General features: G+C 39.6%; 1 protein-coding gene across 5 annotated transcripts in view; it reads left to right on the plus strand.

Moving 5' to 3' along the window:
- Positions 1-27,272, plus strand: part of NRG3 (neuregulin 3) — a 1,030,680-nt gene that overhangs the window by 977,584 nt on the left and 25,824 nt on the right. For all 5 annotated transcript variants that reach the window (XM_069460365.1, XM_069460367.1, XM_069460368.1 and 2 more), the window contains exons 5-6: positions 13,187-13,289; positions 21,125-21,251. In XM_069460365.1, coding sequence (XP_069316466.1) covers positions 13,187-13,289; positions 21,125-21,251 — 230 coding nt within the window. The remainder of the gene's footprint in view (positions 1-13,186; positions 13,290-21,124; positions 21,252-27,272) is intronic.

A 27,272-nucleotide genomic window follows, 5' to 3' on the forward strand; every position in this document is an offset into this window, starting at 1 on the left:
TATAAGACCATGCAGTTATGGAAAAGGTGCAAAAGGCATGTAGAAGGGAAACTTGTGAAAAATTTTAAGACATGATAGTGTTTACTCTGAGTTTTTAGTAATAAATGGGCATATTTGCTTGTTAGGTCAGCCATAACAAAGTACCACAAATTGATGGCTTAAATAATAGAATTCTATTGTCTTACAGTTCCGGGGGCTAGAATCCAAGGTCAAGGTGTTGGCAGGATTCATTCCTTCTGAGGACTGTGAAGGAGTATCTGCTCCATGCCTCTTCTCTAGCTGCTGGTGATTTGCTGGCAATCTTTGGTGTTCCTTGGCTTGTAGGAGCATTGCCCTCATCACTGCTTTCATCTTTACATGGTGCTTTCCCTGGGGGGGTGAGGGGGTGTGTCTCTGTGTCCAAATTTCTCCTTTTGATAAGGACACAGTAATATCGGACTAGGGTCCATTCTAATGACTTCACCTTAAACTTGATCTTCTACAAGGACCCTGTCTTGCTCCATTTGGGCTGTATAATAACAAAATACCTTAGACTGTGTAATTCATAAACAACAGAAATTGTATTAATCAGAGTTCTGGAGATTGAGATGTTCTAGATCAAAATACAAGAAAACTGAGTATTTGGTGAAGGCTCATTCTCTGCTTCATAGATGGTGCCTTCTTCCTGTGCCCTAATGTGGGGGAGACATGGGAGTTTTCTTGAGCTTCCTTCATCAGGGCACTAATCTCTTTCATGAGGGCGGAACATTCACAACTTAATCACTCCCCAAGGGCCCCATCTCTTAATACTATTCCATTGGCTATTAGATCCTAACATATGATTTTGAGGGGGAACACAAACATTCAGACCATAGCAGACCCAATATACAAATAAGGTCATATTCACAGGTACTGGGATTAGTGCTTCAACATCTTTTAGGGGACAAAGTTCAATCCATAATAGTGGGAATTGCAAGTAAAGAAGGGGTGGAGGTTTCTAGGTACAGATAAAACAGTATAAAATACATGGAGCATTTTAGTACCTCTTTCTGGTCTCCGCTGCTCTACACGTGGCTGGCTGGGCTGGAAGCATCCTCAGGGTTAGTCATAGCAAGTCCAGGGAACTGGCTCTGTCTTCCTGATACCCTTGTCATACACTCTCTCAGTGCCCCGCCCTGCCAGTGTGTTTGGCCTCATTGATCTTAGAGTGAAGATCTCTTTCATTTGCCTTTAGGATCTCTTTTACCTGGATGAAATACCTATTTCATGCATTTATCTAGACCATTTAACTCTTTGTTTATTTTTGTCTTGGAGTAAACAAAGGCAAATCCTGGTTCCCAAATATTCTAAATATTTTTCTCCTTCCTTTCATTTCCTTTCCTGATCAAGGTTCATTTTTAATTTCTTATAAGCTCCTAATATTTGAATCTATCCCCAGCATTTGTTGACATTTAAGAACAGAATTTGGGAGGCCCTTTTTATCTAAGAATAATTAATACAGTATTAAATCCACTTAAATTTAATCCAGTTAAAATGAGGACAAAAAAATCAGAGTCCAAGCATTAGGGAGAGAATGACCTACACAGATTAGAAGGTTGACTCGATGAATAGAAATAAATACTAGAATTAGGCAGGGAAGAATGCTGGAATGAAAACTAATTTCATAAATGGTGGGTTCATTATTGAATATTGTATTAGGATGACTTTTGCTTCTCTATGTAGAGTCTTAACTGCAGGGCCTCAGATAATGAACACTTGGATAAGAAGGAGGTATTGTTAGGCTGGCTTTTAGAATGAACTATCAGAGTCGTCATGTTTTCGTTTTGATACCTAATGACACCACATAGGCTCTGATTTGCATTTGTTGAGTATGCAGTTGTCCAGGTGGAGAGGCTTTTGCTCCCTTATGTGACTTACAGATGCATGTGTCTGTGTGTGTGTGTGTGTGTGTGTGTGTGTGCTTAAACCTCACACTAATTGGAGACCAGTACATTTATGAAAATCGTACTTGAGCTCGGTGTCTTATAGGTATAATTAAAACTGGTGGTAAAAAAGACATGTTCTCACAAGGCAGCAGAATCCTAGGGCCCCATGCATGGAGGGGACGTGGAGGTGGCTTTTAGACATCTCCCGTTTCCTCACACATACAGGGCTCATGCTCCAGTGTGGTCACCCGTACCTCTGTCTTCACCATAGAGAGCTCCAGAGGGGAATGGTATAGTAGAACTACAACTGTGATTTTCTTTTGGTAACTTTTTTTTTATGCAGTACAGCTTAACGAGTTTTTGTAGAGAGACTTCTAGAATTCTAAAGACTGTTGCAGTTTCCAAAAGAATTCCCTGTTACATATCAGGCCTTGTTACATATCAGGATTTGAACTACAGCTGCTACTGACGGGAATCACTCTAGCCAAGCTTTCCAAGAAGTCTGTGTCTCCAGGGACAAGGAGCACACTTTTCTTCTTCAAGGGAGAAGTGAGGGAGAGTATGAAACCAGAGAAGGTGACATGGTGAAATTTCAGAAACTGACATTAGAACAGTAGAGAAAATCTTTTTGCCAGGTGGCCTGGCCTAGCCATTTTCTTCCCGTGGATTCATCTCACTCAGGGAGCCCTGTGGTGGTTTTGTGTATACCTGTGTTGAAACACCAGCTGCAACTGTTCTTATCCTCTCTTACTCATTGTCCTCACCAAGAAAATGGGGGAAATATTACATACATCACATATTTGTTTCTCTGTGAGGGAGAGTATGGGAGAGAGAGCTCATGCCCCAGGGAGGACTGCCTGCATTACATGCTTCAAAATGTCTGGGCAGGAATATTCTAATCCATAGTTGAAAAATGCAGTTTTGCTAAGAGTAGAAGTACAAGTAATCATGAGGGAAAAAAAAAAAGGACATAAAAATAAATTCTTGGCATGGCCAAGAGGCCCAGAGTTAGCAAGTCATTGCCTTTGGCTAAGTCTAGTTTTGCATAAAGGAGTAGACTATTGTAAAGGCCCTTTTTGACTTGAACATTGGCTTCAGGACAAAAAGGAACATTGATATTTTGTGCATCAATTGTATGCCATGTATTATCCTAGGCATTTTATTTTTGTGCTTGCCCATTTAATCCTTAAACAAATGTGTGAAGTATATAATATTTTATTGGTAAGGACAATAGATAAAAGAAGGTAAGAACAGTTGCAGCTGGTGTTTGAAGCCAGGTGTACACAACCACCAACACACTGCTTCCTGGGAGAGGTGGGCTAAGGGGGAGGGAGCATCCCAGGCCAGGCCACCTGACCAAAGGATTTTCTCTACTGTTCTGATATCAGTTTTTGAGATTTCACCATAATGTTGCCTACCCTATTTTCATCCTTTAAAATATGAAATGTGTTTATATAAACATAGGTGAGCGAGTCCTGTATATGACAGAAAATGCCAAGCACCAGGGGAGGAGCAGGAGATGCTAAAAATCCTTTTCTGATTCTCATTTAACCCAAGATTGTTTTTTCCCTCAAACATGACTTCACAGGCTGGGCGCGGTGGCTCACGCCTATAATCCTAGCACTCTGGGAGGCCGAGGCAGGCGGATCCTTTGAGCTCAGGAGTTCGAGACCAGCCTGAGGAAGAGTGAGACCCCGTCTCTACTAAAAATAGAAATAAATTATATGGACAACTAAAAATCTATATAGAAAAAATTAGCTGGGCATGGTGGTGCATGCCTGTAGTCCCAGCTACTTGGGAGGCTGAGGCAGGAGGATTGCTTGAGCCCAGGAGTTTGAGGTTGCTGTGAGCTAGGCTGATGCCACGGCACTCACTCTAGCCCAGGTAACAAAGTGAGACTCTGTCTAAAAAAAAAAAAAAAAAAAAAAAAAATGACTTCAGAATCTATCTGGGTTTTTAAAAAATAGAATTCAAAAATGTTGACAATCCATATAATGATAAATTAATATTTATTAGATAGCACCAAATTAAAGTGCCAATGTTCAGACACTTTTTGCCACCACCCCCCCATGGCAACTTTATAAATTTCAGCCTAATACGTAGTAGTTACTCTGAGTTAAGTACTGCAACTCATCCAGTCCTCACAACTGCCCTACCCTGAAGTTCACAGTAGACTCTAGTTACAAGCAAGGCATTCACTGCTTTCTGCAGTTAGACTGAAATTCTAGATTCTAAATCCAGGTGAAGTGGGAGAAGACAGGTAGCTTTGGAGAAAGTGCCTTGCAGTACATGAAAGATACGTGACCGAGGACCCAGGCAGCTATAGGAGCCACACTCAGGATGCCACCAAAAGAGCTCATGCAGGTTTAGTAGTGACCTCCATGCCACTAAATCAAAGGACTTTATCTTACTTGGTCTCTCAAAAGCATTCAAAAGCCTGTTAACTCTAGAAAAACTATTTCTGTTATCTTCCCCTGTACTGTCTTGTTTTGTTGTTGGACTTTATTTTTTTCCTTTTTTTCCTTGTCTGGTTGTCTGCTCCTTTTCTGTTCTTTGCAGAATCCTGCTCTGCCCTTCCATGAAATGTTGGATTCCCTCAAAGCTCTATCCTAAGGATCCTTCTCTTATTACCTCAAAAGTAATATAGAGTATTTTCTGGCATGATCTCATTAACAAATTTGGTTTCAGTATATGCAAACATTAACATCCTTGGCACCTCCTCTTAGCCCATATCTGTATATTTAAATGTCTACTTGACATCTCCACTTGGATTTTCTTTTCTTTTCTTTTCTTTTCTTTTCTTTTTTTTTTTGAGACAGAGTATCACTCTGATGCCTGGGCTAGAGTGCAGTGGCGTCAGCCTAGCTCACAGCAACCTCAAACTCCTGGGCTCAAGCGATCCTCCTGCCTCAGCCTCCTGAGTAGCTGGGACTACAGGCCTGTGCCACCACGCATCGCCTGTCTAATTTTTTCTATTTTTAGTGGAGACGGGATCTTGCTTTTGCTCAGGCTGGTCTTGAAGTCCTGACCTCAAGCGATCCTCCCACCTCAGCCTCCCAGAGTGCTATGATTACAGGCGTGAGCCATCTACTTAGATATTGCATAGGCTCTTCAAATTCAATGTATCTAAAACTGACTTTATTATCTTCCCTTCCAAGTCTGATCCTCCTCCAATATATGCTTAATTTACAACGTCACCATCTAGTTTCTTAAGCATTTTCACCTTAACTAATTTTTGCCTCTGTTTACTTCTTTCTCCACCGTGGTTGTTAGTACTGTTGTTCAAACATCCATCATGCTTTACCTGAGCTGATATAGTCGGCTCCTACCTGGATTCTACGTTAACTTTATCCCTTCTAATCTTTTTCCCACATTACAGAAAATAGAAATGTAAATATTATCACATTCTTCTCCTTTCAAACTTCAGTAACTTCCTGTTGTTGTTCATTGATATGTCCATTGTATACTTCATCCCCATTGCCTTTGTGTTATTCTGCTAAACTGTTTGCTGTCCAGATTCCTGAATGTGTCATTTTATCTCCTACCACAGGGCCTTTGCGCATGTTGTTTTTTCTTCCTGGACCACTCTCCCGATCCCCATCTCTTTTGCCTAATTGGCTCCTAGTCTTATATTTCGTATCTCTGATCCCTGGTCTCTATGAACAGGTTGATTTCCTATATTATATGCCTTTTGTAGCATTATATACCCACTCGTTATAACATATATTATAGTCAGCATTCTATATTTACTTTTATGTTTAATTAAGAGCTGTCTGCCCTACTGGATTATTAAGCCCATGATGGGAGGGCCTATGTCTGTTTCTTCTTTTCCTTTTATCCTTAACACATGATGTCTGTATAACATTGGCACAAAAAAAAATTCCATTTCTCCCAGCAGGAGGGACACTTAGAGGAGATATGAGCACTTAATGTCTTTTGGATACTCCCTGTTTAGAGAAAAATGGCCAAAGACCTTATTGGTGGAGCTGGTAGGATCAGGAGAAGGTGTTCTCCACTGCGGGCAGACAGAACCAGAAGGGGACTCTGTAATGGCCCCAGGCGTGGGGACCCTGAAGGAGTGGACCAGAAGGGAAAGAGCATGGTACTACATAATCAACAGACCCCCATTGCCTTCAGGGAATTTGGAAGATTTTTCTGCAGCTTCTATCTTTTGTGACTGTTTCTCTTGCCTTTAACTCAGAAAAGGCTTCTATTTTCACTAAAGTTTTCTAATATCCTTCTTGAAAAAGCTTCACATTTTTCAGGGGGTGTTGGCTATTGTCTTCGAGAAGGAATATAAAATGTGCTCGCTAAAAATACTTATGTTAAACACCATACTAGTCGTATGTGGAATACCAGATACAGGTCCTTGAACACATATATTATTAGTGTTCCTGTTTGGTAGATGAAAAAGTAAAGTGCCCAGAGGTTAAATAACCTCTAAAAATCTTACTGCTAAACAATGACAAAACCAGAATTTAAATTAGGTCTGCCTAACTCAAATCCCTCACATTGTCACTTACATGACTGATTCATAATGACCTGCTCCCAAGCAAACTCACTGGCAATTCCTTTCCTCATTTTGTTAAGCTCTTCTTGGATCCAAATCACAGGAAATTCTGTGACTCTCATGGCAATACCTTAAAAAGTCATTAATAAAATAAATAAAGTGTTCAAAAGCATAAGTATATTTCTTTTTTTTTTTTTTTATTTCATCTTGTTATGGGGGATACAGAATTGCAGGTTACATACGTTGCTCCTGTACCGCTTTTCCCCTCAAGTCAGAGCTCCAGGCGTGTCTGTTCCCCAGGTCGTGCACATTGCACCCATCAGGTAGATATATGTCCCTCCCCCCCACCCCCCCTTCCCGAGTCAGCACCTTCAAGTGTTACCACTCCCCAAACGGTGCGCAATGCACTCATTGTGTAGGCATACCCCCATCCCCTCCCCCACCCCCCACCTCAGTCTGATATCCAATTGGTGTCGTTCCCAGATTTGTATTTAGGTGATGATCAGGGAAACCAATTTTCTGGTGAGTACATGTGATGCTTGTTTTTCCATTCTTGGGATACTTCACTTAATATAATGGGTTCCAACTCTCTCCAGGAGAACCATAGAGATGTCGTATCTTCATCATTCCTTATAGCTGAGTAATATTCCATGGTATACATATACCACAGCTTACTAATCCAATCATGTATTGATGGGCATTTGGGTTGTTTCCACATCTTTGCTATTGTGAATTGTGCTGTTATAAACATTCGGGTACATGTGTCTTTGTTACAGAATGACCTTTTTTCCTTTGGGTATATGCCCAGTAATGGGATTGCTGGGTCAAATGGCAGGTCTACTTGAATCTGTTTAAGATACCTCCATAATGCTTTCCACAGGGGTTGCACTAGTTTGCAGTCCCACCAGCAGTGTATTAGTGTTCCTGTCTCTCCACACCCACGCCAACATGTGTTGTTTTGGGTTTTTTTGATAAAGACCATTCTCATTGGAGTTAAGTGATATCTCATTGTGGTTTTGGTTTGCATTTCTCTGATGATTAGGGATGTTGAGCATTTTTTCATATGTTTGTTAGCCATTCTTATATCTTCTTTCGAGAAGTTTCTATTTATGTCATTTGCCCACTTTTTGATAGGGTTGCTTGATTTTTTCTTGCTGATTTTCCTGAGTTCTAAATAGATTCTTGTTATCAGTCCTTTATCTGATGTGTAGTATGCAAAAATTTTTTCCCATTCTGTAGGTGGTCTGTTTATTCTCATGACTGTTTCTTTGGCTGTGCAGAAGCTTTTTAATTTAATCATGTATTTCTACTCTTGCATGCAAGCTTCTATCCATCACGCACCTAGCAGGCATGTTTTATAAGGCAAATATTATGGGTTCAGGATATATTAATTAGGATTCTCCAGAGAGACGGAGCCAATAGGATATATAGCTAGAGATAGACAAGAGAGGGTGTATTAGGGGAATTGGCTCATGGGACTATGGAAAACATATGTGCTTTTTCTCTGTTTTTTTTTTCTGTCTGGACTCCCAGCACATTGGATGGCACCTGCCCACATGGAGGTGGGATCTTCCACACCTAGTCCACTCAGACTCTTGTGCTAACCTCTGGAAACTCCCTCACTGAAAAACCAAAAAATAACACTTTATCTATCACAGAAGGGGATGAAATTTAAAAAATAAATAAGTAAAGAGAGGATGAACTAGGCTTTATTGAATTACTTGCTATATGATACATATTTAAGAAAACTTATTTGATGTAATTCTCAAAATAAACATAAGTAATAGCATTGCCTTTACTTAGGTGAGGAAATCTAGGTTTATAAAGATAAAGTAATATATTTCTGGTCACTCATTTTAAAAGTGGCCAAAATTAAAGTCAAGTCCAACATTGCCAGACTCCCAGACCTTTGCTTCATGCTAGTTCTTGTGTAACACTCTATGGATCAAATGCATTGACAGGACTGTCATTGTAACTACACCTGGGTCTATAAATTCACTTGTAGTCTTTGCAGTTTTAATTTCACTGTTTATTTAAACTCAGAATTGATTTTTTGCATTTCCCCAGGCTACATTTGGCCAGCTTCAAATAAGAAGAAACATACCACATGCATTTTATGTGGAAATCATTCAGCTTAGTGGGTACAGTCTTATTTTTTTGTGTTTTAGTGGGTATTATATTCCATCATGTTCATAATTCTTTTCGTTGGCAGAGGCAAGGTGGAGTAGATTATCATATGCAGGTCATGCTTATTCCATGGCAGTCATCAACTCACAGCAATTAAGTGAAACGGAATTCTTTAGGGTCGGCACAACTATTTATTTGTTTCCAAGTTCAATTGGAAAATTTAATGAGATTACAAATGTGGGGGGTGGAAAAAATGACATTTTGCAAGATGACAATATGTCCATACAACATCTTGGTGACACATTCTGTATCCCTGTAATTGGAATATTTCCAAATTTAAAATATTAAACCAGGCCATGGGGCACATGTTTGCCCCTCTGCATTTACTCAGGAATGTAGATAATGTGATTTTTTTTTTTTTAGGTTTACTTTCTGTTTTCTAATATTGTAGCCTGAATGAAGACATTGAAGTGAAAATAAAGCCTAAGAAGAGAGAGAAAAGAGGATAGTTCTTTTAAAACATTGGTTCTCCATGTACTTTCACAGGAAAAAGAACTATAAAATGTATAATCATATTTAATAAGAGAATATAGTGTATGGTATCAGGAAAAAAAGAAACAAAAGAAAATAAATCCTAGCATTTGGGCTTTGATCCAGGTTTGTTTTGTCTGGTACCCCTTTGCCTAATTATTTAATAACAATAAAGTACTGCAACGAGCTTTATGGGTAGAGGAATCATCACGAGTCATGGGCTCATTTCAGCTGGCCGTAGAAGCTTCTCAGGCATTTTGGAAACAACCCACAATGTCACAGTATGAAGAATTCACATACATGACCCAGTTCTCAGCTTGGTTCTCTGGCTGTGTATTGACATCAGCACCAAGTGAAGCTGGTCCAGAGCGTGAAGCCAGGCAGCACAGCAGTGCAGGCGTGCAGTGAGAACAGCACAGAAATCCACACAAACATGAACAGTGGGGGTATCTATGCATCACTAGATGTTTCTGCAGTCTCCTCTGAAGCCAGGGGACAAATGATTTCACCACTTTCCTCATGGCACTTCTTCCCATGAGAAGGACTTTGTGAGTGCAGAATCACAGTGAGGAGGCCAGGGTTGGATGGGAAAGTCCGTGAATTAGTCTATTTTCTGCTGCTATAACAGATACTACAGAGTGGGTAATTCATTTAAAAAGAAGTTTATTTGGCTTACGGTTCTAGAAGCTGGGAAGTCCAAGAGCATGGAACTAGCATCTGGAGAAGGTCATCCCAAGGCAAGAGGAGGAAGAGCAAGTGGGCACACGAGATAGAGAGAGGAAAGCAGGCCAGACTCAACCCTTTATCAGGAGCTGACTCCTGTGATAACTAACCCACTCCTGCAATAACTAGCCCACTCCCATGATAACAGCATTAATCTCTTCATGAGAGAGGAGCTTTAATGACCGAGTCACCTCTTAAAGATTCTACTTCTTAATATTGTTACAATGACAATTAGGTTTCCAACACATGAAATTTGGGGGACATATTCAAACCATTGCAGCCCCAACTTGAAGAGTCAGGTGTAGAATTCAGGAATGGATGGGGTCAGTGGCAAGTGGTTAACTCAGGAAAGAAGGATTTGTTTGAAGCCTGAAAGAACATGTGTGAAGAAGTGTCAAGATTCTAAACCTTAAGAGTATAGTAGGGTAAGAGATGATATAACATGTGTAGCTTAAGTCAGAGAATCCCTATAAAGACATTTATTCATTTATTCATTAAGGTAACAGGACCTGGGGTATCAACGATGTGAGAAGGGCTGTACCAGGTGCTGGGGACATAGTGGAAATCCAAATGATAAATCACTGAAGAATATGGTCCTCTGAACCAGTGGAGCTTTACAGTGTAGTTCAAGATTTGTTGAGCTAATGACATTTAATTTAAAATTAAAAGAAAAGAAAAGGTGAGTGGGCCTTTAAAAGAAAAGTAGGAGAATAATATTCCAGAGAGAAAGAAAACAACATATGTCCAGACTATAAGGAGTTAAATGGTAGACAAAATGAAAACAACAGGAGAGAGGTTAGCAAGGGTGAGCAGTGTCCTATTGGGAGTATTTTTAGATCCAGAGTTTTAGATATTATTACATGTATAATAGACTTCAAAAATAGAATACACATACCACATGCACACACACAATACATATGTAGATACATATATATGATTCAATTTATATATTAAAAAGTTTATATTGCCTGCTACATAGAAAATTGTTTATGGGAGCATAATCATAAGAAGGGGCTAAAAGATAAAAACCAATGTTTTATTTAATATTCTGTATATTTTATATATTCTCTATATATGCCCTATTTTTGTCCCCAGGATTAATATTTTTGCAGCCACAATTGTCATAAGTCAAACCACCAGTTTACAATGGATAATTTTTTACATTTTTAATATAAATATTTACCTGTGAAAGAATCACTGTAATTAAAACAAGGAATATATCTATAACTATAAAAATTTTCCTCATCTCACTTTGTAATTTCTTTCCTCAAGAAAGAAACTGTCTCTCTCTCTACTCCTGACCCCGAGTATTTGCATACATGCTTCCTATATACTGGCCTCTATTTTCCATAATTTTATATAACTGGAATTATATAACATGTACCCATTTTTTGTCTGACTTATTGCACTCAACATAATTATTCTGAGATTCTCCCATATTGCTGCTTAAATCTATAGTTCATTTCTTTTAATGTTGAATAATATTCCATTGTATGGATATACCATAATTTGATTATCCATTTACCTGTTGGTGGGTGGTTGGGTTATTTCCTTTTTCTTTTTTTTTCTTTTTGCTATTGCAAATAAAGTTTCTATGAACATTTGAGTACACAATGAAATTATGGCTTCATTAGTCTTGGGTAATGGAATGGCTGGATCATAAGGTAGGTGTGTGCTTAACTTTCTGTGAAGCTGTTCTTTCAGGTGGACATATAATTTTACATTTCCATCAGAAGTATGTGAGAGTTCTAGTTGATCCACATCTTTTTCAACACTTACTATGGGGAACCTATAATTTCAGCTATTCTAGTAGAAGTGCCATATGTATCATTATAGTCCGTTACAGTTTAATTTGTGATTTCATAATAAAAAATTACATTGACCATCTTTTAAGGTACTTATTAGCCATCCATATATCTTTGGGGAAGTATCTATTGAAGTATTTTGCCCATTTTTAAATTGGATTGATTATTATTGAGTTGTAAGTGATTCTTATGTATTATAGATACAAGTCCATTGTTGAATATGTATTTTATAAATGTTTTTCCAAGGCCATGCTTTGCCTTTTGATTTTCATAATGGTGTCTTTGACTAGCAAATGCTGTTAATGTTGATGAATTCCATTTTATTAATTTTTAAACATTTTATGGGTTGTATGTTTTGTATTTCACTTAAGAAATCTTTGCTAAACCCATGATGCTAAAATTTTCTCCTATATTTTCTTCTAATTTAATAGTTTGAAATTTTCCATTTAGGTATATTATCCTTTTTGTGTTTATATTTATATAAGGTATGAGGTAGGGTCAAGGCTCATTTTTGTGGATGTGGGTATGCCATTGTTGCAATTTCATTTTTTGAAACCACTGACCATCGAATTACTTTGGAATCATTGTCAAAAATCAATTGTCTACATATGTTTACATATCATTATAATTATCAACCCCAATTCCAAGCTGCTCAAGGTAGAGGCATGGAGAAGGGCAGTTTCTTGGGTTCATATACATTAATTTTGCCAAATGGATAGAAGTAATGCATGCATTGGAGATATTTACAAGAGCATAAATAACTGTAATCATGGGTTATGGTCTTGGTGCATATAAGCAGAAAAATAAAGACAAGAGGAGGATAATTAAAAAAGATAAATTACTGGGTTCTATGGATACAAAGGTCTTGATGAGATGGAAGAACTGTTTCAGTCAACATACTTCAGAAAAAAGAGTTGAGAGTATAAATGGTAGTGGCTGAAAAGTGAAATCTTTGTTTTTGAATTATTGTCATTTTTGCTCTGAGAAGGTACAAGATATGACCTTGGTAATAGAGGCTGAGTTCTACTGTGCCAGATCATTGATTACTGAGGAGGTCAGATAGTGGGTGAATAAAATATTCACATGCATGTTGAATTTTTTTCCCATGAGTTATGTCAATCATAGTTGTAGGAGGATGAATAGGAAACTGACAGTCAAGGACTAAATCAGAATCAGAAAAGGCACCAGCACTACAAAAACTAAGCTGGAAGATATCACTGGCACATGAAAATTCAATTGCATATATATTTGTCTCTCTGGTTGATTAATCGGGGCACTATCATAATTTCAAAAGTATATGTCCTCACTAAGTCCCAAGGTCACAGAATGTCTTTTGATAATAAGCATTACAGTTGTAGTATGTGAGTTCCGAGTTAGCCATGCAGATACCAAAAAATAGCAGCTAGTTATTTTATAGAACTTTGCAAAGAAGTTGAATCTTAATAAATTCCTCATATTTTTTCCTATTCATGACAGAAAAAAAATTGGCTTTGAGAGACTCCCACCAGCTCAGAAGTACAAGGATGAAGATTATTGCTGCTGTGCCCTGCTAGCATCCATTCTAATTGTGTTTTTCAAATTCACAGAGAGTGAAGAAGTTTATCAAAGGCAGGTGCTGTCAATTTCATGTATCATCTTTGGAATTGTCATCGTGGGCATGTTCTGTGCAGCATTCTACTTCAAAAGCAAGTAAGACCATTTCTCTCAAGTATTACAAGGTTACTTCTCAGAGAAAGCAGTTTGTCTTTCTTTAAGTTCTCAGTCTCTGATCCAAGGAGAGGGATCCTGTGCAAATGGGTCCTTCAACATCTGCAAGTGACTTATGACCTTTTGCAGACTGTGGTGAGGGTGTACAGGCATGTGCATACATGTAAATGCATGTGTGTGTGCATGTGTGTGCACAGTTTATGTTGTGCACTATGATGCACATAGTGATCATTCCTCTCAGGGATGTTGAATGTTATATGTTCTTTGTACCAATTAATTATGTACCTGTATTAAAGGCTTGTTATTTTTGGATCAGATGGAGCACTGCCGTGGACCTAAACATTATCAAGCATTATCTAACCTTTCTGAGAAAAACATACAGAAAAAAATCACAGTTTTCCTTTCATACTGTTTTAACCTGATATTCACACAGCTTTTGGCCAAATATGAAACATGAATACTAAAAAAATATACTTTAGTTCACCAGCTGGTATGCACATTTCAAATATGCCCTAAAGTTCCCATTCCAAGAAACTAGACCTTTTGTAGATGAAGGTGCTTACTATTAATTAAAAAGTAGAATATACATATACATATATACACACACACACATGTAGGTATGTAAATATGTGTATATTTTTTCCCAAATGTACTCTGATAGAGGTATTTTATTTATGGAAATGATGTAATCTGCACTTAAAATAAGAAACACAGATAAAAACATTAGCCCCATGGTTTTTTATTCCTTAAGATGTTCGCACAGATTTTGTTCATACAGCTTGTCTGAAATCCAAGCCAAAGTGTAATTGCTTTTTGTTGAACCTGAATTTTCTTTTTACCCATTTACTCTTCTAAAAATGGATGTTTTCAAATATACTTTGTGATACCTGCTTGTATGTTGTGTATGTTGATTTTTAAAGAGAACCATGACTACGATTTTCTTTTTTTTTTTTTTTTTTTTTTTTGTTGAGACAGAGTCTCACTTTGTTGCCCAGGCTAGAGTGAGTGCCGTGGCGTCAGCTTAGCTCACAGCAACCTCAAACTCCTGGGCTTAAGCGATCCTACTGCCTCAGCCTCCCAAGTAGCTGGGACTACAGGCATGCGCCACTATGCCCGGCTAATTTTTTCTATATAGATTTTTAAGTGTCCATATAATGTCTTTCTATTTTTAGTAGAGACGGGGTCTCGCTCAGGCTGGTCTCGAACTCCTGACCTTGAGCAATCCACCCGCCTCGGCCTCCCAGAGTGCTAGGATTACAGGCGTGAGCCACCGCGCCCGGCCTTACGATTTTCTAAAATAATGGAAACTCAGGCATGATTCCAGAATTACTATTATTTTTTAATAAACAATTTCAGGATAGTTTTATATATATTCAGAATTACTGCAAAAATAGTACAGAGTTTCTATATACCCCAAATGCAAGCTTCCCATATTGCTAATGTCTTACATAATTATGGTACATTTGTCATAGTTAATGGAACAATATTGATACAATACCACTAAATCAAGTTCATATTTACAGATTCAATTAGTTTTTACCTAATGTATTTTATTTAAATTCCAGGGCCCTATCCAGGGTACCAGATTACATTAGTTGTCACATTTCCAAGGCAGTTCTTGGCTGTGACAGTTGTAACTGTCAATTTTTGAGCACTTCCTCTTTGCCAGGCATATTAGGCTTTTTATGTTCTAGTTCCCATTCCCCACAAAAATCAGAGTTGTGCATTACTACCACATTTTTCAAACAATATCAGAATTTATTTTTAAATATTAATTAATTTTTCAAAGCCACAAAGTAGGAAGTTATAGATGAAGTCTTTTTTTTTTTTTTTTTTTTTTTTTTTTTTTTGAGACAGAGTCTCGCTCTGTTGCCCGGGCTAGAGTGAGTGCCGTGGCGTCAGCCTAGCTCACAGCAACCTCAAACTCCTGGGCTTAAGCGATCCTACTGCCTCAGCCTCCCGAGTAGCTGGGACTACAGGCATGCGCCACCATGCCCGGCTAATTTTTTGTATATATATATTTTAGTTGTCCATATAATTTCTTTCTATTTTTAGTAGAGACGGGGTCTTGCTCTTGCTCAGGCTGGTCTCGAACTCCTGACCTCGAGCAATCCACCCGCCTCGGCCTCCCAGAGTGCTAGGATTACAGGCGTGAGCCACCGCGCCCGGCCTAGATGAAGTCTTTGAATCTCAGCAGTTCTAGTTTAAATTACCTGCTCTAAACCACTGTACCACATTGGCTCACGCAGTCCTCCTGGTAGACGGTTAAACTGCTCAGAGTTCCGAGCTGCAGTCTCTGCTGAAGCCCTGGTACTTTATCTTTTCTGTGGAGGCATCTGGCATAACAGTCATGGTTTTATGCTGGTCAGCCATACCTGGATTCAAATCTTTAGGCTGTCAATGACTTGTTGTGTGTCATTTGGCAAATTACAAGATGTCTCTTAGCCTCAATTTTCTTTGTGGTAAATATGAACACAAATCCACCATACAGAATTTCGTTGGGCCGGGTGTGGTGGCTCACGCCTGTAATCCTAGCACTCTGGGAGGCAGAGGTGGGCAGATTGTTTGAGCACAGGAGTTCGAGACCAGCCTCAGCAAGAGCAAGACCCCGATCTCTACTAAAAAAAGAAAAAAAAAATAGAAAGAAATTAGCTGGACAACTGTAAAAATATACAGAAAAGAAAATTAGCCAGGCATGGTGGTGCATGCCTGTAGTCCCAGCCACTCGGGAGGCTGAGGCAGGAGGATCACTTGAGCCCAGGAGTTTGAGGTTGCTGTGAGCTAGGCTGATGCCACGGCACTCTGGCCCAGGAAACAGAGTGAGACTCTGTCTCAAAAAAAAAAAAAAAGAATTTTGATAAGGATTAAATGGGATAATATTGTAAAAGGCACAGCATAGTGGTTAAAAGAGTAAATACTCAATGCAGTCTTGCTGTTGTTAACGCCCATTGGTTTTCTGCACCAGGACTGGGTAGCTACAAAGTTAAGAGCCTGGACTGGAGGCACAAGAGGGGTAATCACAGCCAGCAGGGTGACAGAAGGGTCTCCTCACCAGGGCTATGGACGAGAAAGAAATTGTGTATTTAACAATAAGCAAATTACTACAAAGAAGCGGTTAATCACTTATTTTTAGAGTGTAATTTGTAGTTGTACCACATTTAAGCAAAAGACTGATTATGGTAATCAAGAGGGCAGAGAACAGCTGGATTACTAGGGGCTTCCATCTTCAGGGCTGTCAATCTCTGACTCCCTGGGCAGCAAATGGGCTCTGAGACCCACATCACCCCCGGGGGCTCAGCGCGGGGCCGCAGTGTAGTAGAAACGCTGTCCATCAGCAGATTCATTGTGCAGGCTCAGAGGACTGAGCCAATGGCAGAGCACCACTTGGGATACTGTTGTCTTTCTGCCTGCCAACCTGCACACATTGTTATCTTTTAAAAAATCTGTCAGTCAACACATGAACGTAAAAATAATAAAATAATAATAAATATTGAATCCTTTTCCGACTGGAGTCGTAATGTTCATCAGAGACCTAAAGTGTGTATTTCCTTCTTCTAGTATGATTTTTAGGCTTGGTCTTCTTTCACTTTTCTTTGCTTGAGAGAAAGGACACAACCCCACCAAACGCATAATTTATATTGCTAAAAGCAATACATATTTTTTTAATAACACCCTGACACAAATTTATTTTATGAATTTCTGGATCTCTAGGTCCTTTCCCAAAACCTTGGGGAGAACAGAGCAGTCAGACACTACCTTGGCCTCCCCTTACTCATAAAATAATGTAGTTTGTGTGTATACACTTTTGTTGACTTTAGCTTGGAAGCCTCAAGTCTTTCAGGATTCTGAGTCTTATTTATCACTGGTCACTGGAATCCAAATAAACTCACTTGAACTTCCATTTGGTATACTGGGATATGAAGTTCCTGCCCAGAGAGAGTTGAGACTTACTTCAAATCTCACATCCTCTTTTGGTCATTTACGTTCTGTTTCCCATAATCCCTCAGATCCTGCTACTCTGATCCTTTTTCCATTCCGCTGTCACCTTACTATGGTATGACATCATTAGAAGGGATGTTGCAGCAAATTGTACGTCTGAGGAAAGTGTGAAGGCAGGTAACATGATGGGGCAGAAGTAAGGAACGCCACCTTGAATTTGGAGGATTTTCTGATGGAGTTAACTGAACCCCCAGCGATTATAAAATACAAAGTGAAAGAAATTCTTTTCTCGTCACTTCCAATAAACCTCTGTGTTCTTACAGATAGTTAATAAAACTATTAATTGAGCCCTTCAAGTCTAGCCGATATGGCTCACATGGCAACTATGAATTCTTCTAGGTTTTCTCTTTACTTTCAACTTATATAGGTAAGAGGGATAAGGCTGGATGTAGGAGTTCTCAGTAGGCTTTGAAAACACACAATTCAGCTCTAAAACCAGAATTGGGATAGGAGAGATGTGCCAGGATGCAGAACCTGGGACAGTGACTATAAAAACTGGGAAAATAGAGGAAGATAAAAAAGAACTGAAGTTACCAGTAAAATATAGAATAGTAACAGCCTGCCCCTGGCTATAAGTTATCACCCTCTGAAGTAAGAGATTTTAAATCTCAAGAAAAGCCTCCTAATGGCAAGCATTTAGGTCCTCTGATACACTGCTGTGATGCTCTTTGGCCATGGAGGTCTTAGTCCCAGAGTTGCCAGCAGATGGTTGTGAAGAGTTGCCTTTCTCAATCTCATGTCCTGTTCTGAGATTTCTCACTGCCAATGACATGTCAGTGTGGGGCTCTGAAGACCTAGACCTTTAGCCCAACTTGGGATGCAAGGCTATGCCAGCTTCAGAGCTCCCTGAGGAGTTGCTGAGGTCTTCACTGAGCCTGCATCGCATCCCAACTTCTCCCTCTGCCCAATCCTGCTTCCTTCTCCATCCTTTGCTTCCACAGTTGTAGATACCCAGAGCCCTCCCTGATAAAAACCCTGTGTGCTTTCCCATCTCAGGGTCTTTTCCCCAGGAACCCAATCTTCACACTGGAAATAAGATCTACCAACAAGTTTGTGACGTCTTCTATTCCATGACTTACATCCCATTTCTTTCTAATGCGTTGGGCCAGAGAAACTTAAAATTCAATGAACCGTACAGTTCAACAACACTAATATTGTTGGGCCAGTAGTGTCCCAGTGTGCAATGAATGCATCTTGTCCTCCCCAGAGCCACTGTTCTCATGAGAGAGTCAATGGTATTGTAGTCAGACACTGATCATTTCCTCAGTTCCTATTTGCTGGGGGAAGGGGGAAAGAGCAACAAAGTGTGCTTGTGAGAGGAGAAGGATGGTTGAGGCAAGGGAAGGCAGAGAGGAGGAGGCAGGCTCAGAAAGGAAAGGCCACTTATCCTGGAATGTCAGTGAGTCAGGATTTGAGTGAGAAGAGGCTAAAGAGGAATGCAAATTATAAAAGGATTTAGGAAATGCCATCAGATATTTTTATGAGGAAAATTCCTTTATAAGTTTGTATTTCCAGCACCCCGAATTGGATTATTGAAAAAGTAGTTAGTGTTTCTACCATTTTAATCCTCAGGAGCATAATTGAGTCCTTGCTCTGTGCCAGATGCCCTCTAAAAGATTCAGGATGATTTACCCAGCTAGAACCACCCAACTTACCATTTCCTTCATGAATGAATCCCTGATCAAATTTTGTGGCCGTAATGTGCTTCTTAAAGTGCTGATATGATAGATTTATTTTTAACAATAGGCTACAGATTAGCTGTAAGGAAGTACATAGATTATTACAACTGGATTAAAACAACTAAGAGTGCTAGAGATAAAAGTCCCCCAAATAATTGAAAAGATAAAAGAAACACTTGAACAAAAAGAGATACACCACACTGGTGTTGTAAATTCAAAAGGGGTAATGATGCTCAAAGCTTCCAACTCTTGCAGCAAATGCTGGTGACTTGCTTGTGAAGATGCAGTTAGTTCAATCTGTTCTTTTTGAGCCAATGTTCTAATTCTTCTGCAGCATCTTCCCGTAAGACAGAACTTGCTGCATGACGAAAAGGGAAAGAGATACACACGTTGTGTGTGGTCCCATGTGTCGTCACCACCGTGTCCAGGGAAGACAGTTCTTATGAACTCCATTTACAGATGAGGAAACTGAGGCTCAAAGAAGTTTAGGAAATCATTAGGGTATCAAAACTAGTGGATGGCAGACTGAGATTAAAATGCCAGTCCCTGTGATACCAGAGCCCGTGCTCTGTAGGATGGAGAAGCTCACTGCAGAAGGCTGTGCATGTACCACCTGAGTAGCTTTATCCTTGACAGGCATCTTCAGGGAGAAGCAAAATTCAGGGGGAGGATTCTGGTATGAAAATTGTCAGAATCAAAGTGGAGTCGTTTGAGTTAAAAACCCTGACGAATAGAGCCAGGGAAGGCCACGAAGGAGGGTTCTTATGCACAAATGCCTGACAACAAGAACTATCACAGAAGACCCTGCCAAAACCATAAGATTGCACAAAGGGCATCACAACCTTACAGAAAAAAAAGCGCTTCTGCAAGGATATCTGCTCAGCAACTGCCTGTCAGCCTTGCACTGGTGCCACCCTTGTTATTAATCCTTGTAGTCATGGGTGACTATCTCAAAACAGTTACGTAATCCTTCTTATTTTTCTTTTAAAAAGCTTTTTCTTCCTCTCCTGAAATACACACATAATTTACCATGGCACTCATATTAGCATTTTCCTTGCACTGTCTATTCAGGAATAAATATCATTTTCTTTTACAGAGTCCCTCTGTTTGTTATTTAGGTTGACACCGCAAAGCTTTTTGTTTATTTATGAGTACCAGGTCTTACGCGGGTATGTATGTAATCGCTGTGAAGCTCCTGGGAGAGAACTGCTAATAAGGCAGTGGTTTGTTTTGTCCTGATACAGGCACCAAATGACCCAAATAACTGTCACTCCACATGTGCAAGCACTTCACTTGGAGTCCAAAACCTGACAGCAATTTTAGCCTTGCCTCTTAAAAACCATGAGACCATGGACAAGCAGCTTGTCAGTTCTGCCTGGTGGTTGAGGATCTAGAGTACACAGCCAGATTGGCTGGGCTAAAATCTACACTCTGCCATTTACTGGCTATGTGACTCTGGGAAACTAGGTTAGCTTCTCTGTGCCCCAGTTCTCAGCTATTAAATGGATGTAATATTATCGCCTCATCCTATAGAATTATTGTGAAGAATAGATGAGGTGATACACGTAAAACGCTTAAAATGATGTATGGTCCATTAATCAGTAATCACTAGCTATTTAAAGAGTTAACTATTTTTATGATTTTGACTGTTGGTGACAATAAATGAGCTGTTTCTAAACTATCAAAGACAGAATATAGCACATATGCAAGTCATGTAGTTAAGCTCAACATATTTGAATTGTACAAATGTAAATGTAACTTTGCAAATATGTTCTGTGTGGCCACTAGACCCAAGCCCCAGATTTTTCCTCCAATCACTTCCCCATAGCATTTCCAATTCTTTGCAGCTGAGCACTTAGGGCACGGGCCTCTTGCATCCATGGGGGCCAGGACAACACATTCTGTTTCTGCCTTTGAAATACTATCGAGTGTGAATCCTGAATGATATTGGATGACACCAGGTTCTTTCTACATTGGAAGTATTTCTTGGTGGGGTTGAAAATGAGAGAAAGCCTCCCTTTGTTAACTGAGTTTATCTAGCAAACAACAAAAATAGATGTTGAGAATGTATGAACCTCAAAAATAGGAATAGAATGAGTTTATACAAATATTTATACACATATTTATTTATACCTGCAGGAAACAAGCTAAACAAATCCAAGAGCAGCTGAAACTGCCACAGAATGGTAAAAACTACAGTCTCAAAGCGTCCAGCACAATGACAAAGTCAGAAAACTTGGTGAAGAGTCACGTCCAGCTGCAAAATGTAAGTTTGCGTGTTTCCGCACCTGCTCCTGCAGCCACCTCAACGCGTCCAGTCCAGAGGGGAGGGGAGCCTGTGATCAGACGTGTATATTTTTCAGAATTTTTACAGATTTTTGATTAAATCATGTTGCATTTCTGGGGAAGGGGGTGTGCACGCATGCATGTATATATGTATTGGACTGGATGAAAGAGAGAAAAATTAAACCTCAGCTCTTGATTATAATCTTTAGTATCAATCTATGGTAACAATTAGAGCTTCACTTGTTTGTCCCATTAACACTTATTGAATCTTTAGTTTGTACCAGAAATAGTATTTGACATCAGGGATACAAGGTTCCTTGCCCTGTAGGAAGTTATGTGTAGCAAGAAATACAAACACCAGCAGAACTAGAAGTGAGTGTGCTGAAGCCGTTGATGTTGCAGCAGAGGCTGGACTAGAGGAGGCCGATGGGGTCCATGGGTGCAGACCTGGGCACTGCCTCACAGCAGAGTCGGGCTCAGGCTTGGTTTTGAAGGGTGTCAAAAGTTCATCAGAGAGTCAAAAGGCTAAGAACAAGAGACTAGAACATACAGAAATAATAAAACCATGGAATCCCAATATATGCTATGTTCAAGCAACTCCAAGTTACAGAGTGTGAGAAGGGTCAAAGGTGAAAGGTGAGAGGTATGATCCCAGAGTCAGTCCTTCTAACACCAGGCCTTATAAGTGACACCACAACTTGAAGTTAATGCAAACTCTTTTCCTCCTCCCTTCTTTGTAAGGCAGTTTTAATCATTTCTGAGATATATTGCAAAACACTAAATTAAAGACAAGTGAACACTGTCTAATACATGCAGAAATATTCCTCTCAGGTGACGATTCTTTGCCCCCACACAAGATTGCACTTCCAGATTCTGAGGCACAAAAGGAAAGAACAAAGGCCACGGTATAAACCTAGCATTTGAGTATAATAGCAATCACCCAGGACATACTCACACCCCTCCAAATGCTTAAATCGCTGGGAATTTATACATCATTTCTGATTCTAAGAAATCATTACCCAAAGAGTTACCATTATGATGTACATAACAGATGTACTTAGATGGTTTAATGCAGAATTCATAAATCACTGCCTGGCAAAGTTTTGTTAAACATTTATTCATGGCAATGTGCAGGGATTGTTCTTTTCAGAAACACAGAAAATGGTTTTCCTAATGATATCTAATGAGTATAATCCCACCACCCTAAAACAATCACACTGATGGCAGGCTTAGTCCTTAGCAACTGCTCCTGTCAAAGATAAACAAAGCTGGACACTAGTTAAAGTGATAAGGACAGATTTTAATCAGTAATATACTATTGCAGTAGGAAAGATGGTCCCCTTGTGAACTGAACTCAGCATCAATTTGTGCAGAGGTGACCGGGCTTTTTTAAGGGGGAATAAGGGAGTAGGGAAGGGGAGCTGCAGGGTCTTGAGCAGAGTCAGGGAAGTAAAAAAATTACAGAGTTGGTCAGCGCTGATGTATTAGACCAGCTGTGTCGGTTAGCTGGAAATTATTGCAGTTAGGATTCTGTCCTCCCACCGAGACTGGGAGACAGAGACCCTATGCCTTCTGATGACTGCATTTCAAAAAATGGCTTTCTGGTCCTTGACAAAGACATCCTTGAGGTGTAGGAGATGAGCAACATATTCACAATTTTAAGTGTTTTTTAGGAAATTCTCTAAGTAAAGGAAGGACAGGGGCCTATCATCGGTGTAGGCTAGAACAGCTAGAGCAAACCTGAAATTCTTTTAATAGCCTTGAGCTCTTTCTTTTCTTCTTTTTCCTTCTTTTTTCTTTTTCTTTCTTTTTTTTTTTTTTTTTTTCAGGCAGGCACTTTAAGGGTGGCCAGGGTCATCCTTAGAAGCAGCCCTGACATATTCAAAACTATGTTAGTCTTTGTTCAAGTCTTAGTAGGGGTGGAAAAGGAGTTAGATGAAATCGTTTGGGCCTAAAGTTAACTTAAGAAGAGAGTTTTTGACAGTCCCTGTACATTTTACAGGGTCGCATTTTGGCCAGGACCCACAGTTTTGTACCCTTCTTTTACACCTAACGTGCCATCAGTAGCATCTTCTGTCTGCTTCACCATCTCCGCAAGCTCGTGTGGAATGATTGTATCATGGTCCACACAGTGACCACTTCACAGTTTGCTCCTCTACCCCTCCTGATAGACATTCGGGTTCTTTCCCATTGTTTCCTATCATTGGCAATGTAAACATAAACTCTTCACTCTTGTACCCCCCTCCCCCATTTGATCGGAATTATTAGTATTGGAATTACAAGAAAGAAATTACTAGTTGTAGGGGTTTCAACACCTGAAAAACCTTAGATATATATGATTTCATTTCCATTTTTCTCTCCCTCTTCCCTCCTCTGCAGCCCACCCTTTCCCAACATTTGGTGTGTGGACACAGGGCAGCAAGGCGTGGGCTCAACTGGATTATTCCTTCAGGGCCCAAGAGAGGGTGTAGGGATAATGTCTTTTTGTGTTCATCCCATTTTTGTATAAGCAAAGTATAGGGGAGGAAAAAATATTTTTCCTTCTATCCTTCTCAGTTCTCAGCTGAGACTCTGTAACAAAAGACAGATGAACAAGTGAAAAACAAACAAGTTTATTAACATGTGCATGGTACATGTTAACACATGGGAGCACTGAGAAATGAGTGAGTCAAAGCAACTCTAAAGGGTATTTAGAACCCAGGTTTATATACCGTCTTAGGTTAAAATAAAGGGGTTTAGGATTCTACATGGAGGAGAGAAGTTATAGGACAGTGACCAAAAAAATTATGGTAAACAAGGGTTGTTTAGTAAGGGTTTTTATGCAGATTTAAGTGTCTTACCTATTGATAAGAGGTGTTAAACTTTCTACAGGTGAACATTTCACTTACAAAAGGAAAAATGTGCGCCCTATTTGTAGAGTTTTTCCTGCATTTGCAGGTTCTCAATGGTCTTTAGTTCAAAATAATCCATATGCCAAAGAGGTGTATTTCAGGGTGGCATATTCTGGTACCCCCTAAAGTGCATGTAGAAGACATTCTGTCTCTGAGAAGTGGTGTGATCAGCTAGGATTACACATTCCAAGGGATTATTGGTGTAAAGAGCAGTTGAAGGAGAAATAGGCCAGACAGAGAGGAGATGTTAGAGGAAGGCATTTAAGGACCTTGAAAAAGGAGAGCAAGGTGCACGGAACAGACATATGCACGTGGTGACGGCATTCCACACATTGCCAGCTTGGGCTCAAGGGACTACCTGAGCAAGTCCCTTTAACAAGACTAAAGTGGGATGAACAAATTGCTTTCCCGGAGGCATACGTCAATTTTAGCACTAGAAGGCAGTGTGGGTCACTCTTATTTTTATGAAACTTTTGTCAGCATTTCCCTTGCAAATTTAATAGTAGGAAATGACATTTTTAAAAAGTTGCATTTCTTTATTGGAGAGTGAAGTGTATTCTCTATCCACATCTTTCTAGTCAAATTTCCCCTTTGACAAATTACATATTGATACCCTTTGCTCATAATTTTGGTACGGGAAGCAAATGTCAATATGACTGCAATTTTCCATACTGTGTGTTTTAGGAGAAAATAGTGATGAAGAACCCATATCAATAATCCATTAAAAAGAAATAGAAAAGTTTAAGAACATTTGCTTTCCTTCACTGCTATCCTTAAGATATCTGTGCAGTTGGAGACAAGGAGCAGGTGGTCTTAGTTATTAGTAATCTGATGTGTGGCTAGGAATTTTTGGATGTGTATTAAAATGTGCAGGTATTGAAGAAAATTTGGGGAAGCATTTTTCCTTTTCTTATCTATATATTTTATTTCTGGCAAGAACTATGAGGAAATACCAATGCCAATAATAATAAAAACAAAAAATGATAAATGAAATAGTAATAATAGTAATAGCAAATAACATGTACAGGGCATATGTATAGTATGATGTTAAATAATGAAAATGTCTTCATAACAGAAAAAACAAATTCTGCCAAAATATTTAAAGAGGTTTATTCTGAACCAATATAAGTGACTGTGGTCCTGGGAACACAGTTTCAAGAGGTCTTGAGAAAGTGTGCCCAAGGCCAGCGATCCCCAACCATTTTGGCACCAGGGACAAGTTTCATGAAAGACAATTTTTCCACTGACTGAGTTGGGGGGGGCGGTGCTGGGAGTGGTTTCAGGATGATTCAAGCACATTACATTTATTGTGCAGTCAAATCTCTCTGTTAATGATAATCTGTCTCTGCAGCTGCTCCCCAGCACTAGCATCACCGCCTCAGCTCCACCTCAGATCATCAGGCATTAGATTTTCATAAGGAGCGCGCAACCTAGATCCCTTGAATGTGTAGTTTACAGTAGGGTTCGTGTTCCTATGAGACTCTAATGCCCGCCCTGATCTAACAGGAGGCGGAGCTTATGCGGTGATGCGAGCAATGGGGAGTGGCTGTAAATGCAGATGAAGCTTTGCTTCCTTGCAGGAGGTGAGCAGCCTGGTTCCAGTACCTGGTCTGTGGCCTGGGGGTTGGGGACCACAGCCCAAGGTGGTTGGATTACAGTTTGGTTTTATACATTTCAGAAAGACAGAAATTGCAGGTAGAATCATAAATTAATACAGAGAAGGTATACTTTGGTTTGGCCTGAAACGGAGGAACATTCTGAAGAGGAGGCTTACAAGTCATAGGTGAGTTTTAGGGATTCTTTAGTTGGCGATTGGTTGAAAGAGTTAAGCTTTGTATAAAAACTTGGAGTCAGTCTGAAGGAATGCTTGAGTTAAGATAAGGGGGTCTGACATCTGTCATGTGATGCTATTCCAGAGTCAGGTTGGAAAGTTAGCCACATTATATCAGGTTAATGAAAAAAAAAACATTTAATGAGATTTTTATAATTTATAAGGCATGACTCCCCACAGGCCCCTTAGAAAGGAATTTGGGCAAGAGAAAAGATAAGGTCAGAGTTCAGTCCTCAGTATTGTCTTATTTAGTCCTAACAACAAACACTTACTTTATACCCATGATGTGCAGAAAAGGGAAATGGGACTCAGAGCCCAAGAAAGTTACTGCTGACACCTGGTGAGTAGTGACAAACCCACATTCATATATTGTAACTCAGTGGTTCTCAACAGGGGACACACACACACACACACACACACACACCTGGCAAAGTCTGCAAACAACTTGGGAGACTAATGCTACAGACATTCCCAAAATGTCAAGAGTGGTGAGGAAGTCCAGAGTCCGTGCTCAAGTTGCAAATGGGACCATCAGGAAATTCTGAACACCCAGTTCCATCAGGAAGCTTCCCACCACAGTCCTTTATTTCCACTACGAGGAAGGTGACAGATTATCTGTGTAATATCACCCTTGGGACGGAACATTTCCGGCCTGCCCATCCTATCAGGAAAATCTGCCTTTGTTTTATCTGGAATCCCAGGTTAGCTACTTGAAATTCTTTGCAAATTACAGCGTTTAACAAATGAATTGTCTGTGTCAGGCGTTCCCTTAAGTTCATTAAACTTCCATGGGTATGGGTTTCACTTTGCAGTCATTTAACAAGATGTGAAACACCTAGTCAAGTGAAGCTACGTGATATTCTGGAAACACTTGACTCAGGTGCTGCAGAGCTAGAGTGCATCATCCTGGCAGTGACTTGGAAGCACCTAGTCCTTGCCATCTTTTACAAGTAAAGCATTTGGGAGGCAAAATGAACTGACCTCATTTACTGTCCCAAGTGAGAAAGAGCTGGCGATAGAATTAGAACCTCCATAGACTTCAAGGGAAGGGAGTGAAACTTCTCAGTCTGGGTCAGGGATCAAGAGAAGTCATCAAAAGATAGATGATCCATTCTTCTCTCTTAAAATCAAGAGAAAAATATACATAATTGAAAAATTAAAGAAGAAAATTATATACCCCTTTCAAACCTTTTTTTCAATAACCACCTTAAGAAAAATAGGATTATGTGTGGTAACAGTCAATGAGAAAGAATTGGAACATAATACTTACATGCTAAAG

The sequence above is a fragment of the Eulemur rufifrons genome, chromosome 28 (assembly GCF_041146395.1).
Source record: "Eulemur rufifrons isolate Redbay chromosome 28, OSU_ERuf_1, whole genome shotgun sequence".
Taxonomy (NCBI): Eukaryota; Metazoa; Chordata; class Mammalia; order Primates; family Lemuridae; genus Eulemur; species Eulemur rufifrons.